At 42.5% G+C, this 18,182-nt stretch overlaps 1 protein-coding gene across 1 annotated transcript in view; it reads left to right on the top strand.

Moving 5' to 3' along the window:
- The window catches only part of UBR4 (ubiquitin protein ligase E3 component n-recognin 4), a 138,928-nt gene that overhangs the window by 49,461 nt on the left and 71,285 nt on the right, over positions 1 to 18,182 (top strand). The window contains exons 42-56 of the mRNA XM_074302562.1: positions 2,245 to 2,403; positions 3,112 to 3,264; positions 3,829 to 4,056; positions 4,639 to 4,796; positions 5,539 to 5,710; positions 6,439 to 6,640; positions 7,685 to 7,848; positions 8,521 to 8,737; positions 10,024 to 10,240; positions 12,163 to 12,226; positions 12,623 to 12,757; positions 13,109 to 13,283; positions 15,887 to 16,027; positions 16,724 to 16,845; positions 17,643 to 17,754. Coding sequence (XP_074158663.1) covers positions 2,245 to 2,403; positions 3,112 to 3,264; positions 3,829 to 4,056; positions 4,639 to 4,796; positions 5,539 to 5,710; positions 6,439 to 6,640; positions 7,685 to 7,848; positions 8,521 to 8,737; positions 10,024 to 10,240; positions 12,163 to 12,226; positions 12,623 to 12,757; positions 13,109 to 13,283; positions 15,887 to 16,027; positions 16,724 to 16,845; positions 17,643 to 17,754 — 2,419 coding nt within the window. The remainder of the gene's footprint in view (positions 1 to 2,244; positions 2,404 to 3,111; positions 3,265 to 3,828; positions 4,057 to 4,638; positions 4,797 to 5,538; positions 5,711 to 6,438; positions 6,641 to 7,684; positions 7,849 to 8,520; positions 8,738 to 10,023; positions 10,241 to 12,162; positions 12,227 to 12,622; positions 12,758 to 13,108; positions 13,284 to 15,886; positions 16,028 to 16,723; positions 16,846 to 17,642; positions 17,755 to 18,182) is intronic.

The following is an 18,182-nucleotide window of genomic DNA, read 5'->3' on the forward strand; positions in this document are numbered from 1 at the left end:
CCTCTCTCTCTCTCTCTCCCCCTTTTTCTTTTCCTCTCTCCCTCCCACTCCAAGATAAATACTTTCAGACATCCTTCATTAGAATTTGTTTTGCTTAGGACTTACTTTAACTTCTTTCTAATTGCTCATTTTCCTCCTCTTCTTTCCTTCTTGAGTGAAGTGTATTTTTCTATCCAACTGTTTCCCCACCCCCCTTGCTTATTTAGTTGTCTGATATTAGTTTCCTTGATGAAGAGAGAATTTTCCTCAACTTCCTTTCCTTTTTCCCTCCAGTATATTTCTCATCCCCTGTCATATCAGTGTAGTCCTTTTTGCATTTCTTTGTATGCTTTTTTTAAGATCATTAAGATATAATAAAACAGCTCCCAGCCCTTTTGTCTAATTAGGCTCAATAGGCTTCCTCTGTGACCCCAGATAATGACAAACATTATCATCTCCCCATATTTGAATGTAAGCAATTTATTCTTATTTAGCTCTTTTATCATTCATTCCTGTTTACCTTTATGTTTCTTTTCACTCCTGTATTTCATCATCATAATTCTACATAGCTCTGGTTTTAGTCTGTAATACTTAGAAGTCTGCTATTTCAACAATGGTCCATTTTTCCTGCTGTAAGCTTATATGCTTATATTCAGTTTTTTGCTCAGTAAGTTAATCTTTGTTAGTTTTTTGTGTTTGTCCTGTCTCTCAGTTCTTTTATACCAGGGACTGCTAAATCTTGGCCATCCCAACTGTGGCTTCTTGGTACCTGAATTCATTCTTTCTGAACGTTTGTAATATTTTTTTTTCTTTGATTTGCAAGTTGTAGATTTTGGCCATAATGTTTCTGAGAATTTATTTTAAGGTTGCTTTCAGGGAATCACTAGTAGATTTTTCTATTTCTCCTTTACCCTCTAACTCTAAGGCAGTGAAGTTTCTTTTAAAATGTCTTGAAATATGATGAAATAAGATTATGACTTTTAGGTGGACTTATTCTTCACTTTTTTTTCCCCTTGATCCTTTTTCCAGGTCATTTGTTTTCATGATGAGATATCTTACATTTTCTTCTGTCCTCCCCCTCTCCCCCATTCTTTTGACTTTGTTTTAATGTTTCTTATTGTCTTATGGAGTAATGCATTGGCTTCTGTTTGATCCATTTTAGTTTTAAGAGTTTCTTGTTCTCTACCTTTCTTGTTGTCTACCTTTCATGTCAAGCTATTAATTTCTTTTCCAATTCCTTTTTTGATAGTTTTTATTTTTTCCCCCTATTTTTTCTTCAGCCTCAAAGACATTTTTAAACTTAAAAAATCTTTTTCATTTCTTTCAGGAATTCTAATTGAATTTGTGCCCATGTTGTGGTTTTTTTTTCTTTTTGTTTTTTTTTTTTTTGTTTTTTTTTTTGAGATTTTGCCTGTAGATATTTGGAATCATCCTCTTCTTCATAATTTCTGTCTTGATTATTCCCTTCACCATGTTAGCTTTTTATGGTGGGATTCTTTTTTTTGTTTGCCCATTCTTCCAGGTTATGTCTTGATTTCATTCTAGATATTTGGCTGGGCTTTGTGTACTTCTGGGCTGGTCCTATTGCTATTTTCTTAGTCATATTGAGTATTCCAGGATCTCAGGGACAGCTCACACTGGACATCTGTAAGCTTTCAGTAGTCTAGAATAAACTATTCTAGGGTAAAGTCTTATTGCTGCTCCTGTGGTCTGAGCTCTACAAATTCCTCCTTTGGGCTCATATCACCACTTCAGTCCAATCTGGATCTCTGACTTCTTTCCATTGAATTGCTATGGTATAGTTCTGGGAATACCTCAGTTTGGGCCTAAGACATCCTCCTTCCCATGTGCACAGCCTTTCCCTGGTATTAGAATGTTCTGCATGCAGTGATCTTGGCCACAGCTTGTCCTTGGTGTCTACAGATCTCTCTGTCTCTCTGTGCCATCCTGTCCTGGAGAAATAACTCACTGCTACCTTTTATTGAATTTCTCCATCAGGTTTCAATTTGGTGTATTTTCTAGTTCTTTTTGAAGGAATTTTGTTTGGGTGGCTGGGGGTGGTGAAGATACTTCTACTGCTTCCTGCTACTCTGCCATCTTGACTCACTTCCTAGTATTTCTTATCTACCTGCCAAAAAAACTTCATCTAAGAGCTCTAGTCACAAGACACTAGGAAGAAATCATATCCTTTTCTGAAGATCCTTGGCTCTGTGTCCTCTGGTGGTATCAGAGCTGGGAATATATGATGGTCATATTCTTTTGCAGATTACTGTTCTACAGCTCTCTGCACTTCTCAAACAAGCAGATTCCAGTAAAAGGAAGCTGACTCTCACTCGCCTGGCATCGGCACCAGTCCCCTTCACTGTTTTAAGTCTCACTGGAAATCCTTGTAAGGAAGACTATCTCGCTGTGTGTGGACTGAAGGTAAGAATATAGAGTTGATTTTGGAGGCCATTAGGATTTTGTGGATAGTTTTATGTTTTTCTCAAATTGTCAGACTTGTCCCTTTATCAGATTAAGCATAGGAGAATGCAAGAAATGCCTAAATCCTTTACCTGACCATTTCTTGCAAAGAGTTTGAAAACTTCTTCACAACAGTTTAAGTGCTTGTCTTTAAAGAGTTTCTTTCAACAAATTCGGTGAACCTTTTTTGAGTGCTCACTCTATACAGTGCCTTAGGCTCAGAGACAGATAAATAATAATTGTTACCTTAATACAATTTAAATCTAATCTGGGGAGACAGTTGGTAAAGAAATAATTCACGCAAAAGACATCAGGAGAAGTACATAAAGATTCAGGTGAAGTGGTTTGCAAGGTCTAAGGAGAGTGGCCATTTGTGACCTGGGGGCAGAAGACAGTGGGGAGAGGGTGAACATTGTCCTTTGTCTTGATGGGACTGAGTGGATGTGGAGTCAGTGTGCTCATCACAGCCCTTAGAAGATCCTGATGGGAAGTGTTGAGGATGGGAAGAGATTACATTACTAGTCAAAGACATGCCATACCCGAGAGCAAGTCTCTATTTCTAGGCACAGAAGTCAATTGAGAGGCCAAGAAGAGAGGGGGATTTCTGAGACTTGAGCAAGAATAAATCAGACCATGCTTTGTCTTCTTTGTCCCTATGCTGGGTGCCAGGACTGCCATGTGCTGACCTTTAGTAGCTCAGGCTCCGTTTCTGATCACTTGGTGCTGCATCCTCAGCTGGCAACAGGAAACTTTATCATCAAAGCTGTGTGGTTACCTGGCTCACAGACAGAGCTGGCCATCGTCACTGCAGACTTTGTCAAGGTACTGTCTCCTCTTAGTGTTGGTATGGTGGGAGTCTCTGCTTCAGAAGGCTTCTCTGGGAGCAACCCACTGGTGGTGATGGTCATCCCTCCTTCTCGAAGAGCACCAGTGCCAGTGCAAAGGTGTGATTTGACTTGGAGGTGAATTGTTTTTTAAGTGAGACAGAGCTGCTCAGAGTCATACATACATTAAATTAACAAGCCTCTGTGACTTACTATTGAGGCTTAGTATGAGTGTAGATAGGGATCGTTTTCTGTTCTGCTGAAAAACTCTGAGGGTCTTCCCCTCCTAGGTGGATGTTTTTGTAAAGTTGATTAGGCCATCTTTTGTCTTAATTCTTATTTATTGAAAGGAAGTTGTCTCAGATCCATTAGGAACTAACAGATTTCAGTGGCTTATTTTGCTTTTGCCAGGAAATCCAAGTTAAAACTCATTCTAACACTTTGTCTGCCAATCTCTACCTTAGCCTGGCAGCCTTGGTTTAGCAGTAATGGGTTATGTGAGCTCTGCCTGAAAGTGTCAAGAGTTGGCTATTTATTAGTCTTTTCTTTCTTTACCCTGCAGATATACGACCTCTCTGTTGATGCCTTGAGCCCAACTTTCTACTTTCTCTTGCCAAGCTCAAAAATCAGAGACGTTGCTTTTCTCTTCAACGAAGAGGGCAAGAACATTATTGTTATCATGTCCTCAGCTGGCTACATCTACACTCAGCTCATGGAGGAGGCTAGCAGTGCCCAGCATGGGCCTTTCTATGTCACAAATGTGCTGGAAGTCAATCATGAAGACCTGAAGGTTGGAGTGACTTTTCTCTTTTTCTTCCCTCAATTGTTTAGGATCATAGGATTTAGCATTGGAGAACTGTAGAGATCCTTTAGTCTAGCATCCCCATTTTATAACTGAGGAAAACCAGGTCAAGTGTGGAAAATGGATATATCCTGTGTTACTCAGGGAGTAAGGAGCAGAATTTGGCTCTAGGCCTCTGACTCTTAAAAATGTTTTCCCCTCTGCTCTGTAGTCTCTCCAACAGTTTATCCATGAGAATGGGAGAGAATGGTTTTGTTTTGTCTTTTTTTCCCTTTTTTTCATTTGATGTCTTGCTTCCCATGACCTTAAACCGAATCATGTTCAGCCTAAAAGATTGACTTGAATGCTCTACCCTCCTTAGTTCCCAGGGTTTGGGGTATAAGTTTCCCTCAGGAGATGTCCCCTCTGCAGCAGCTTTTGGAGCTGTCCAGGAGGCTGGTGTGAGATACCTGGCCTTAGCCCAAGAGTCTGACAGAACTGCTGACGAGCAGGAGCAGCAAAGGCTTGCCTGCCGGTTAGACCTCTGCTGGTGCTTTGCTCAGTACAAATGTTGGGTCTGTGTCCCGGCAGGACAGCAATAGCCAGGTGGCAGGAGGAGGCGTGTCTGTGTACTACTCCCACGTGCTGCAAATGCTCTTCTTCAGCTACTGTCAAGGCAAATCCTTTGCAGCCACCATCAGCAGGTCTACTCTGGAGGTGCTGCGGCTCTTCCCCATCAACATTAAGAGGTAGGAGCCAGCTTTATTGCCTGAGCAGGAGCATTCCCTTTCTGGTATTGGTTAAAAGCAAAAGAAGTTTTTTTGTACTACTACATCTGAAAACCAAAGCTGAGTCTCTGGATCATAGGATTATGTGAGAAAATAGTCATCAGACTTTTAAAGGCAAAAGTAAAGGTTTGGAGTCCTTGGAAATGTTTCTTTATAGTTACCTCCTAAATATACTTCTTTTGGTCACCCACTTCCAGATAAACTCAGGCATGCCAGGAAATAGGAAACATACTTTGCTCTAAGTAAACTTGGAGAATTAGACAAGACAATGGGCAAGGAACAAATAGGCATTTCACACTCTTATCTGTGTGCCAGAGTTCTGACTACCGAGGGCCACACATTGCCATTCTGACCCATTGCATTTGGTTACTAAGCATTGGTAACAGTGTTAGATCTTTGATTCTAGTATGTCTCCAGAGGGTTATTTTTAGGGATAAAGGGAAATGTGTATTTAGTGTGGAATAGAATCAGGTCCTAAAGACTGCCTATATGCAGTATCATTTCTTTCCTATGATGAATGACTACAGTTGATTTAGCTGATCTGGTCAGACATGTGTTCCTTTCCTCTTTTCATACCTCATCTTCATTCATCATTAGTCCATGTAGTCTTTTGAATAAAGTGATTTTTTTTTTCATTTTTTGGTTAAGTGTAGAATTACTGTTTGAGCTAGTGGCTTAAGTGTGGCACTTTTATTTGTTGCAGTACTAATGGTGGTGGTAAAACTTCTCCTGCCCTTTGCCAGTGGTCTGAGGTGATGAATCACCCTGGTTTAGTGTGCTGTGTCCAGCAAACTACAGGTGTGCCGCTGGTGATCATGGTGAAACCAGATACCTTTCTCATTCAGGAGATCAAGACTTTGCCAGCTAAAGCGAAGGTTTGTGTCAGTTCTTCCTGTCTTTGACCAGGAACCTCTTCTGCTCTATTGAAGATCAGTACCCTAGCCTTATATAGAAGGCTTGAAGAAGAATGGCAGTTTTCTTCTAAATCCTTTATTTTGAGGAAGAAAGCTGCTGCCATGACTACTTCTTCTTCTTCTTTTTTTTTTTTTTTTTTTCCTGAGGCAATTGGGGTTGACTTGCTCAGGGTCACACATTTGGGAAGTGTTAAGTATCTGAGACCAGATTTGAACTCATGTCTTCCTGACTAAAGGACTGGTGCTTTATCCACTGCGCCACCTAGCTGTCCCATGCCATGACTTCTTAATTTTGAAGCCTTTTTTAATTGCTGTGGAGGCTTATTATTTTTATAATAGCTTTTATTTTTCAAAATTCTGGCAAAGATAGCTTTGAACATTCACCCTTGCAAAACTTGGTGCAAATTTTTCTTCCTCCTTCCCCACCCCCATCCCCAGTAAGTAATCCAATATAGGTTAAACATGTAAAATTCTTCTAAATAGATTTCCAAGTTTATCATGCTGCATTAGAAAAATGAGAGGAAACAAAAAACAAGTAAGCAAACAACAACAAAAAAGGTGAAATTATTATGTTGTGGTCCACATTTGTTCCCCATAATCTTCTCTCTGGATGCTGATGGAATTGTCCTGAATCATCACTTCATTGTTGAAAAGAACCTAGTAACAGTCCTCTTATTTTCTCTTTGCAGATCCAGGACATGGTTGCTATCCGGCACACAGCCTGCAATGAGCAGCAGAGGACAACCATGATTCTGCTGTGTGAGGATGGCAGTTTGCGCATTTACATGGCCAATGTGGAAAACACATCCTACTGGCTCCAGCCTTCCCTGCAGCCTAGCAGTGTCATCAGCATTATGAAACCTGTCCGCAAACGCAAGGCAGCGGCCATTAGTAAGCCACTGTCATTCTCCATCTTCCTTTTGAACAATTTGAGACGCATTTGAATACAATCTGTTAACTGCTAGCAGTGAGACAGCAGCTCTAATCTGAAGCTATATAAATGTTCAGCTTAGCTTTGAATTGTGTTTGGGGGAGGCTCTTCGGCTTTTTATTTTTGGGAAACATGACTTTTCTTGTGTTCAGAGGAGAACTGGCTTAGGGAGGCATCAGAGGTTAACAACCAACCAATAACTTAGCCCATATCTCTGAAGTGATGCACTGCTCTTTGGTGTCTGTGGTGTAAAAGGCATGAATGTTTGAATTGAAGCAGAACATTACTGGGCTTGTCCTGGTGATTCATATTAATTAAACTGTTTGGTGTAACTAGCACTTCTCAAAAGGAGATAATATTAATGATAAGTGGGCTAACAGCTTCTCTTGCCAATGAGAGGGCCAACCCTTGTGTTGATAATTGGCAGGGAAAAGAAACACAAAGAATTATCTTCTGATACTCCTTGGTTAAGTGGCAAGAACATGGCTCTTGGGCATCACACTTTGCTTGGTGTCCTGAGCTTGACACTCACCTAGGACGTGAAACAAATCCCTTCTCTTCTTTGAGTCCTATGTAAAAGAAGGATAATAACTCTTATATATCCTTACTCCCAGAATCGTGGGGAGGAACATGCTACATAGATGGAATCTGCTGTTTTTGCTCTGCCTGAGCCCCTCTGTGGGCTGTTCAGCTCAGAGTTCTAGGGGCATTTCAAGCATAGAAAAAGCAGAGGTTTCTAAATGTGATTTCATACAAGAGTTTTTTTTTTAAATTTTATTATTATAGCTTTTTATTTACAAGACATATGCATAGGTAATTTTTCAGCACTGACAGTTGTAAAACCTTTTGTTACAGTTTTTCCTCTCCTTTCCCCATCCCCTCCCCCAGATGGTAGGTAGACCAATACATGTTAAATATCAGACAAAAGTTTTGTAGACATGAACACACTCAGTATAGTTAGAAGGTCAAGCTTTTTGATCTTTCTCTTTGCTCTCCACACACAGCTACTCGAACTTCTAGCCAGGTTACCTTCCCCATTGACTTCTTCGAACACAATCAACAGCTGACAGATGTGGAGTTTGGTGGCAATGATCTCTTACAGGTCTACAATGCACAGCAGATAAAACACCGGCTTAACTCCACGGGCATGTATGTGGCCAACACCAAGGTAAGTGCTGGGTGAAGCTAGCTCTTTCTGAGAAGAACCCTAGTATTCATTTGTTTGGGAAATGGAATTCTTTTCAGAGAGCAAGGATGTAGTTACTAGGTGGGATTTTCCTTTAATAGAAATGGATGGCATAAAAAAAGTGGACTTGGGAGAAGCATATGAAGCAGAAATGGGTATGTTGTTACCTTCTCAGCTTCAAGCTCTAAATGTCACATGTAAGAGGATGCCTGTTGCTAACATTCCTAAGAGAGCAGTGTATAGTATCAGGGAAACAGATAGAAATCCAGTCACTGTGGTTGGTCCTAGAGAGAATATTTAGAAATCTGAAATTAAGAAATGTGTAGAATGTTGCTGGCTTTTCATCCTGTGTCTTGAGGAGCACGAAGAAAATTATGATTTCCATTTTACAGGTAAGGATGCTAGAGTGAGATGATTAGGTTAAATGACCCATCCAGTCACTCATTGAGCTATTGTCAGACAATTAAATGGCTCCCCATCAGTCCTTCGGGGAAGATCGTGGCTCTTCTGGGCCTTCTCCTCCTATGCGATACATGTGTGTGTCTCCTTGGAAGCCGCCGTAGCAGACCCTTCTATTGCCTTCCCTCTGTGCTTGGGCCACAGGATAATGTCAAGTTCTGCTTGTTTCCTGAGCTGTGCTCTCCTTTCTCGTAGCCTGGAGGTTTTACCATTGAAGTGAACAACAACAACAGCACGATGGTGATGACAGGCATGCGCTTACAGATTGGAACCCAGGCCATCGAGCGGGCCCCAAGTTACATTGAGATCTTTGGCCGGACTATGCAGCTCAACCTGACACGCTCACGCTGGTTTGACTTCCCATTTACCCGAGAAGAAGCGTTGCAGGCTGACAAGAAGCTAAGCATCTTCAGTGAGTCCCAGGCCCTCCTGATGCAGGCTCATTTCCATTGCCCTTAGAAGGGTGCTTATAAAGATGCCTCTCTTCTTGAGATGCCCTTTTTTTGGTGGGGGATAAAAATAGAGCACAGTACCTTGGGCAAGCTTCAGGAGATACATTTGCCCATTAAAAGACTTGGAATTCTTTGTGGAACAGCAGCATTTGGGCCATTCTCCTCCTTGACAGGTGCTGTCTGGCAAAGGGGAAGAAAAGGAATCAAAGCACATGTTTATTGAGTGTTTTCTATATGTACAACATCATGGTGGTCCCTATTAGGGAAAAAAAAAAGTGTACCACGTTGGAGTGATAAGTTAGTGTGTCTTGAGAGGTCATAATCTGTGTTGTTGGCTGTTTCTGGCAATATGGTACTGGTGGGGTCATGAGCAGAGTTCTGGGCCTGGAGTCAGGAAGAGCTGAATTAAAATCCAAACTCTGTTACTATTTGTGGGACCCTGCGCATATTAATCTGTCTTTGTCTTAGTCTCTTCACTTTTAAGATGGGCATAATGGCAGCGTCTTCTTTACAGGATTGTTGTGGGGATCAAATAAGACAATAGTTGTAAAAAGGGCACAGCATAATGCTGGTATGTGATAGGGAATGATAATAGCTCTTTCCTTCTCCCCTCCCTGAGACTCGCTGTCTTATTTGGGCTGGGGAGGTGGCCAAATAACATTAAGAAAAGGACCCTTTGGAGCTCTTATTTTGTGTAATCACTAGTGTCTTGGGGTCATCTTTACTCATGTCTCTCAGGCAGAAAGCCGAGCAATCTAAGGCTGGAGCTCTGGGTTCTTCCTTTCTTGATTGAGATTTTAGTGGAGACTGTGTTCCCTCACTGCTGAGAACTTGAGTTTGAGTCCTAGGTCCTTTAGTCATGCAGTAAAGACAGGCTTGGTTCTGCTTTCATCTTTTACTTGTGGCTGTCTTGCCCACTTTCAGGAGATGCAGCCATGGCATCTTGGAGGTGGCTGGTGTGCACAGGAGCTGGCTGCTTAGGCTCCTGTTGTGTGGGGTGGTGACCTTCCCTGGTGACTGAGTCTGGGCACTTCAGTTTCAGATCCCAGGACCAAGGATATTTAGCTTGTTCTTTGTTACTGAAACCAAGAATGTTTGTGGAGGAGTGCAGAGTCCTTGAGGTTTTAAGCTGACATGGAGAGCAAAAGAATGCTTTGATTTGCTTCTCCCCAGTGTTTTCCCTTCACAGGGTAAAGGGCCAATCCTGTGGGGTGCTTGCCTCCTAAATTTTCTCTTTGGTTTGCAGTTGGGGCCTCAGTGGATCCAGCAGGAGTCACTATGATAGATGCTGTCAAGATTTATGGCAAGACAAAGGAGCAGTTTGGCTGGCCTGATGAACCCCCGGAGGATTTCCCTTCTGCCTCTGTCAGTAATATCTGCCCACCCAATGTGAGCCAGGGCAATGGTACTGGAGAGAGTGACACAGCAACCCCTGCCACCTCCAGCGGGACTGTCCTAGAGAGGTACCAATCTTAGAGTGATTTAATGTTTTGATATAACTGGGTGTTTTTCCCTTCTCCTCCCTCACTCCATGCTCCTATATATCTTCAGAATGCTTTAAAACATCTGTCCAGAATTCAGTGTCTGCCATTCATTTTCACTTAGCTTGCCAATGTCCAGCATCTCCCTGGTAGAATTAAAGAGACCTCTGGAGCCCAGTTTACTCCTAAGGCTCCTTTCCCTTTTCCTGATAATCCCCTTGAGCTCAGGTTTCCTTTTGAGATTTCCTGACTCCTTCCTTTCTTAAGCCATGTGGATCAGCTGCATAGAACCGAAAGCTAAGTCTCGAGCCAGCTTGCCATTTGGGGTGCCAGTCTTGCAGATCAGCGCTGCTGGTGGGTTGTCCCGGCCTCTCCGATCTTACCATCCTTTGGTCTCTTTCTGCAGCAACCACTTTGGTGGGAGCAGCCTTACAGTTCTGAGGCTACCTTTGCATCCTGGGGATCAGTTCAAGGGTCTCCCAAAACATGCCTTGTGCTTGGCTTTGTGCAAGGAGGCTTGGCGGGGTATCTTACAATACGAGATGTTGACTTTCTTATCTTGTAAGAGCTGAGAAGAGCTTGGCTTGACAGCACCTTTTCCCTGCCCTCCCTTTCCCCATATTGATTTATAATTTCCACTTTTCTCTGAGCTTCACTTATTTTCTTTCCTTTTTTTCTTTGCTTCCCCCAAGTTCTGAAACTGAATCCCTAACCAAGCTGGATCGGTTAGTATGCCCTCCTTTCCTCTGCACGAGTGAATGTGTGTCCGAGAGCACCATGAGCAGTGATGTAGCTTGGCACTGACCCTGCTTCTGTCGACAGGGGCTGTTTGCTTCTTTCTGCTTCTCTGCTTTCTGCTTCTTGCATGGCTGCAGGCTTCTCCCCTGTGAAGGTGGTTGGCCTGAGGAGTTCAGGCACCCATTTGGTGTCATTGTTGCCTGCTTTGCAGACTGACTTTTAGCTTGCTCTATCTTACCCTTTTTCTTTCTGACATTTCTGTATCATGTGTTTATGGCTAAGGGAAGAAAAATGTGTTATCTGCTTGGTCACTAGATAAACAGGCAGAGAACTTACCTGATCTTGTATCTGTAGTCCTTTCTCATATCTTTCCTTGTTTTTTGCTCCATTTCTCTACCCCCTTTTGCCCTTTTCTCTCATACTACCCTCTCTGTACTTTTTTCTCTGTGTATCAGAACTTTATATGTCAGGAGACTTGAGAGAGTGTTGGCAGGATGTTTCTTTGGGGGATCTTAAGCTTTGGTAACAGTATTTCTTATCCCCCTCCTTCCTTGAGTTTGATGGGCAGCTGCATGGCATCTGTTTGGCACCATAGGTATGCCATCACTGGGGTACTGGCAGCCCATGATAACCCAGTTTCTTCTCTCCTTTGCTGTGAATAGCTTCTATATCAAGGTTCCTGGGAAGTGCTTGTATGGTCTTTGCTGAAGGAGCAGGGGAGACCGAAAGGTCTAGGGTCATGGTGTAACTTTTGTTCCTTTCAAGAAATATTCAAGAATACTCTTCCCTTGGGGGCACCCCTTCATTCCTTGATCTCTGTACCCCTGTGCCTTGGGCTCTGGTGGTGTTAAGCCAATTCCAGTGATCCTTGCCACAGGCAGTAGAGAGAACAGTTTTATCTTCTTTGAGAGAGAAAAGCCCTGTCTTTGAGCTGCAGATTATGAGCACGGCCCCAGGTTGATGTGTGAGGAGGAGCCAGGTTTTACTCTGGCTTGTGACACAAGCAAATGATAGTATGGTGCCTGTGGCCCAACTTATCACGCTCTGATTCTGTCCTTGGCATTCCCTAGCTGTCCCCGAGCTACCACAGCTGTAGTCTGCCTAGGCCAGAGCATAAGAGGGAGGGAGGCTCCTCAACTCAAGCTGCTTTTCTCTCTTCCCTCCAGGCTAGTGGGGAGTTCTTTAGAAGCCCTTGAAAGCTGCTTTGCTGTGGGCCCAATCAGTGAGAAGGCAAGTGACTTCTTCAAAGCCATGGGAGCTTTGTGACAAGCCGTGTGGTCCTGGGGCCCTTTCTGATCTTGTGTTGGAAGAGCTGGGTCTCTTTGGCACAGGCCCTGGGAGTGGGTCGTGGGAGAAGCAGCTCTGGGGAAACACATGGCCTCTGCCACATCTCTGGCTGTGCTTCGGCCTTGCAAGAGCCAGATGCGGGTTACTGGATTGGCTGCTTGAGGCTTCCACAAGGGCATGGGCTTGTCTACAGTTTGAGGCCTGCCCTGGCCGAGTCCATGAGAGACAAGTCTGTTAAAGTGGTGGAAAGGAAGAGAGGGAGAGTTGGGAATAGGCCCTTTGTGTCTACGTTGATACTAATCCCCATGCCTTCTCTTTCTATGTCCTCTCTGGGATCAGGAAAAGAGCAAGGCTGCAGCTCAAGAGTTGGCTACCATGCTGTTGTCCATGCCGGCACCATCCAGCGTCCAGCAACAAACCAAAAGTCTTCTTGCCAGCCTTCACACCAGCCGCTCAGCCTATCACAACCACAAGGTAATCACCTGAGAGCTCCTTTAGGGCCTTAGAGCTCAAGCACCCCTAAAATTCATCTTTGCTAGTTCCTTCTCTTGATGGAGTAGAATCTGGGGAGTGGGAACCATCACATGATACAGAGGGGAAGATGAGTTCTCTCCTGCAGGCGTAAACCTGGAGAACTGAGATCAGACTGGTGGAGAGGCTGTAATCCTCAGTGGCTTCTCATAACACCTGCAGCAGTCTGCCCACTCCCTACCCACTTGAGTGTGGAGGGTGGCTTTGCGGCTGCGCCCTCCCACACCCTTCCTTAGGCTGCAGCCCTAGTCCCCTGCTTTTGGCCAGTCCCGTGTGAGCCTGCTGTTTTAACAGGACCAGGCCTTGTTGAGTAAAGCTGTGCAGTGCCTCAACTCCTCCAGCAGAGACGGGAAGGAGCTGGACCCGGAGGTGTTCCAGCGGCTCGTGATCACCGCTCGCTCTATTGCCATCATGCGCCCCAACAACCTGGTCCATTTCACCGAGTCCAAGGTGCCCCCCGTGGAAGCAGGTGAATGGAACCTTGGGTGGCCACACCCTTCCTCAACTTCCCAGCTCCCGACTGTCCCACAGGAGAAACAAGGGGGAAATGCATAGTGCCTTTGTCGCTCTTTGTCCTTGAAAGACAGGATAATGGCTGAAGATCTTGCAGCAGCTATCCACCCGGTCGCCTTGGTTCTAGTATCAGCCCCCTGTAATCTGTCACATGTTTTGCACAAGTAATCATTTTATTGGGTTGTCCTGATTATAATACTCCTGTTTCAAAACCTTCATTGCTGCTCTTGGCAGATCAGGTTAAGTACAGTCTCTTTGAGATCATAAGGCCTCCCTGTGTAGCCTTACACTATGCCTTCTCTTGCTTTCTTCTACTACCCTAATAAATGATGCTGCTTGGTATTATTCAGCCTCATCTGACTCTTTCTCACTTGTGCCCTGCCCTGGGATGTCCTTTTCCCCCTCCCTAATTATGATGGCACGTAGAAAATCTGAGGCCGACCTTCCTCTACTTGAAAGCTTCTAGTGAGGGGAGGCCCACCACTTCTCGGGGCAGCCTTTTCTTCTTTCAGACAGTGCTAAGGGTTGTTCCTGATTCTGATATCTGGGACTTGCAGAACAAGTTTCGTCCTTCTTCCATGTATTTCAGATATTTGAAGCTGTTTATAGTTGGACTAAGCACTCAGTCCCTCCAGTTAATCCTCACTTGGCATCATCTGGAATCCTTTCACCATTTCAGTGATGTGCCCTTTGCCTTCTGTCTATGGTTGCTTTCCAGATGACTAGTTTCTTCCTTTTTTTCTTTTTTTTGGTGAGGAAATTGGAGTTAAATGACTTCTCCAAGGTCACGCAGCTAGTAAATGTTAGACTTAGAACATGTCTGAGGTCATATTTGAACTCGGGTCCTCCTGACTTCAGGACTGGTGTCCCTTATCTTGGGAAAGATCTTGGGAGCAACAAGGTACCCTATGGATAGGACATAGGATCTGGAGTCGAGAAAATCGGAGTTCAGGTCAGGCCTCAGACCTGTGTGTAAGTCATTTAACCTTTGTCCTCAGTTTTCTTATCTATAAAACTAAGCTAACGACAGCACCTACCTCCTAGGATTGTTGTGACAGTTTTTAACAGAATAAATTCTGTTTAAATGTTAGTTGTTGCTATTAGTTATCTTGTCAGCTAGAATGGATTTCTCTTTCTACTTGTTTCATCTCTTTGCTTTTTGATAGTTTGTATTAATATCTTTTGTAAACATGTTCTTATATCCTCTATTGTAGATTACTTAAGAGACTTTTTCATCTTTTTATCTGCCTATTAAGTTGAAATGGGTAGAATCTTACTTAGAGAAGCACTTAGAATTCTGGAAAAAGGGATAATCCTTTATTGAATACTACTTGCAGGTCCTTGAGTCAGTGACTTTCTCTTTACCCATTCATCCTTTCAGTGTTCCCACTGGTCTTTGGCTGACTAAGCTATTGTCAGGCACTTTGAAAAGAAAAGACTTCCCTTGAAGTCTTTTCTGTGGAGCTGTCCATTTTTAAATATCTTTAGCTTATAGATGTCACTAGGGGGCCACTTCTAGTACATGCCCATTCCGCAAATCATCTATCCCCTGCATTTGGTTAGCATCGGCAGTAACAGAAGTAATGTTATTTCTGTGCAGAGCATGTTTTATGAGACAGCATTTTGCTTACCCTCTAATGTTTAAGTCTCTTGACCTTTGGGGTATAACTCAAAGCCATACTTATGTTCTGATTGTGGTAGGACCCTAAGTATTTGTCTTTCCGCTGTTCAGCAATTGTTTGTAAATTCAGTGGCCATTGTTCAGTTTCAGTTCTACCCTAATACTTTTGAGCAGGCTTTCTTAAACTTTTTCTATTTGTGACCCCTTTTTGCCTGAAAAAGTTTTGCACAACCCTGGGTATATGGGCATGTTAAATAGGTATACAAGTCGGACATTTGCTGATAATAAATCATAAAGAAATTAATTTTAAAGAAATTTTTGGTGTACATATGATTTTATCATTTTTTAAAGATGAAAGCAAATTTGCATATTAATGAGAGGAATCTGCTTGGGTTTCTTTTTTCTTTTTTTCATTAATACTTTATGTAAGTATTAAATCTAGGTAGTGTTTGATACCTTTTACTGTTACTAACTTTTTTTATGACTCCCACATTTAGTTACACAACCCCATATGCATCCCTGACCCATTAAGAAGCTTTGCTATAGAGCTCCTATTAAATGAGCCTTGAAAAGTTACTTGTTGATTCTTTAAAATCAATCCTTGCTCAAATTACTCCTTATCCATCATCTTTTCATCCTTTTTCCTCATAATTTGTAGCCCTGGAATTATTCTAGAAAAGCTTAGAAATTGATGGCAAAAAGAAGAAAGGCTCTAGACCTCTCCCATTTCCTTAATTGCAGTGATAAAATTGTTTTGGAATGTGCTTTCCCTTGTCTTATTTTTTTCTTTGTAATCTCTGTTAAGAGTCTTGAGACAGTTCCCCTTTTGATTGGGGCTGCCATTGAAATTCATACATAGGCAAATACCTTTGGCTTGAGTTAACTCTAATGAAAAAACCCAATTTACCATCATTAATAATTTTCTTTCTGCTGCTTAGAAGGAGTGGATGAGGGGAAAGAGCCCCAGAAACATACAGAAGGGGATGGCTGTACTTTCATCACCCAGCTCATCAACCACTTTTGGAAATTGCATGCATCTAAACCAAAGAATGCCTTTTTGGCACCTGCCTGCTTACCAGGTACTTCATTAAACAGTAGTCTGCTGCATTGTCTGGGTTTTTTTTTTTTTTTGTTTTGTTTTGTTTTGTTTTTGTTTTTGTTTTTGTTTTGTTTTGTTTTTAGGGACTGGTCAGACAACTGCTAGAAGGCATTTATTGAGCATTTACTATGTAGCAGGTATTGGGCTAGGGAGTTCCTGAGGTGGGGAGACTAGTCAGGAATAGGTGGAACCTGCTGATATATTGTGGCAAAACAGCAACTCCCCACTTAACTTACTTCGTCTTGGTGACTGTACAATTGTTAATCTGTGAAATAGTTGGTATCTCAGTTCTTTTGAAGGGTGTTTGAGAGAGAGAGATATTTATTGAGAGATTGAAATTATTTTAGGTACATGCTATGATAATACCCACAATCTCATTGTTTTCTCCCCCCTTTTCCCCCAAGGCAATTGGGGTTAAGTGACTTGCTCAGGGTCACATGGGTAAGTGTCTGAGGTCAGATTTTAAACTCAGGTCCACCTGACTTCAGGGCTGGTGCTCTATCCATTGCGCCACCTCACTGCCCCGATCTCATTGGTTTCATTGTTTACTCTATTGCCTTTTCTCTGATGATAACCTTCTTGCCAAGAAATAGGAATTGACCTATTCTAAATTGTAAAGGATTTTCTTTCAATCTTGAGCAGTCTTGAATTTTCTAATTATTTTTCCCATTTTTAGGTTTGACCCATGTTGAAGCTACTGTTAATGCATTGGTGGACATCATCCATGGCTATTGTACTTGTGAGCTAGACTGTATCAACACAGCCTCCAAGATCTATATGCAGATGCTCCTGTGCCCCGTATGTATCGATATACTTTCTGACTGTCCTGTAGCAACCTCACAGAGGTTGATGCTGAGTATCTGAGTAGAGAGTCTTTTTTTTTAAGAATTTCCATGTCAGATTGGGAAAATTTAATGAGGCCTTTTGTTGCTAGAACTTATTTCTTTTATCCATATTTTTGTACCCACTGAATTTCTGGGATGGTGACTAAAAAAAGCAGCATGGTATGGAGGGAAAAGCTCTGGATATGGAGTTTGGAGCTTGCTTTGAATTATTAGCTTATTTTGATTATCTCCTTTGTATTGGCCAAGCCATTTAACTTCTTTGAGCCTCATTTTTAAATCTATGAAATGTGTGAATTGAACTTGAATAGAGCTTTTTCTAGCTCTAAAGTCTATGATTTTTGAAGTGGAGAGAATGGGAATCATCATTTTTAATAGCAACTGAATAGACTTCTGAAGGGCTTATATTCTATTTCCATGTGTTCCCATCTTAAGAGAATACAAGATTTAGAAGCACAAATTATTGTAGCTTGTAAACTAAGGTCATCACTAAGAAGCTTTTCATTTTTTGTTTGCTTAGAAACAAATACAAGAAATTACCTTGACTTTCTTCATTTTATTTAATAGTCTGGTGTTTTATTGGATGACTTAACTCATCTGTTACTGTAATGGATATATATTATCCAGTAGGTCAGGAGTCAGGGATGAAAGGCTGATCTGATTCAACTGGGTCTCAGAATTAGTTAGAAAGGGAAGGTATTGATTGATAACTACCTTGAAACCCATGTGTGATGGCTTCCATTTATATTTCAGGATCCTGCGGTGAGCTTCTCCTGCAAACAGGCTCTGATCCGAGTGCTAAGGCCCAGGAACAAGCGGAGACATGTGACGCTGCCCTCTTCCCCTCGGAGCAACACGCCCATGGGTAATGCAGGGCCTGGCTGTTAGTTTGGCACGTGGTGCTTATAAGTGCTCAAGGGCTCAGGTCGTCCAAGTGCCTGGATAATCAGTCTTCCCTCTGGAATTTAGAGTTAAGCTTCTTTTTTCAGGTCTGCTGTTATTATTTCTCTCCTGGTCTTCTAACAGTAGATTGAGGTTTATCCCCCTGAGAGACAGATGGGTTTCATAGCGTCCTTTTTCCTGTTTTTCCCAAGGCTGCCTAGGAATAGGTGGGAAATGCCTGCCACCTTCCTTTTTTCAGGCTAAACTGGCTAGGTGTAGATTGGAGTTCCAAGTAAGATCCAAGGCTTTCAGGCTCTGAGAACTGAATTGCTGCTACCCAGAGGGTTTTAATAGTGCGTGAGGTAACCTGCTGGAGATAGAGGAAGGAAGAAGTCAGAATCCCCAAGTTGA

This window comes from Sminthopsis crassicaudata, chromosome 3 (assembly GCF_048593235.1).
Source record: "Sminthopsis crassicaudata isolate SCR6 chromosome 3, ASM4859323v1, whole genome shotgun sequence".
NCBI lineage: Eukaryota > Metazoa > Chordata > Mammalia > Dasyuromorphia > Dasyuridae > Sminthopsis > Sminthopsis crassicaudata.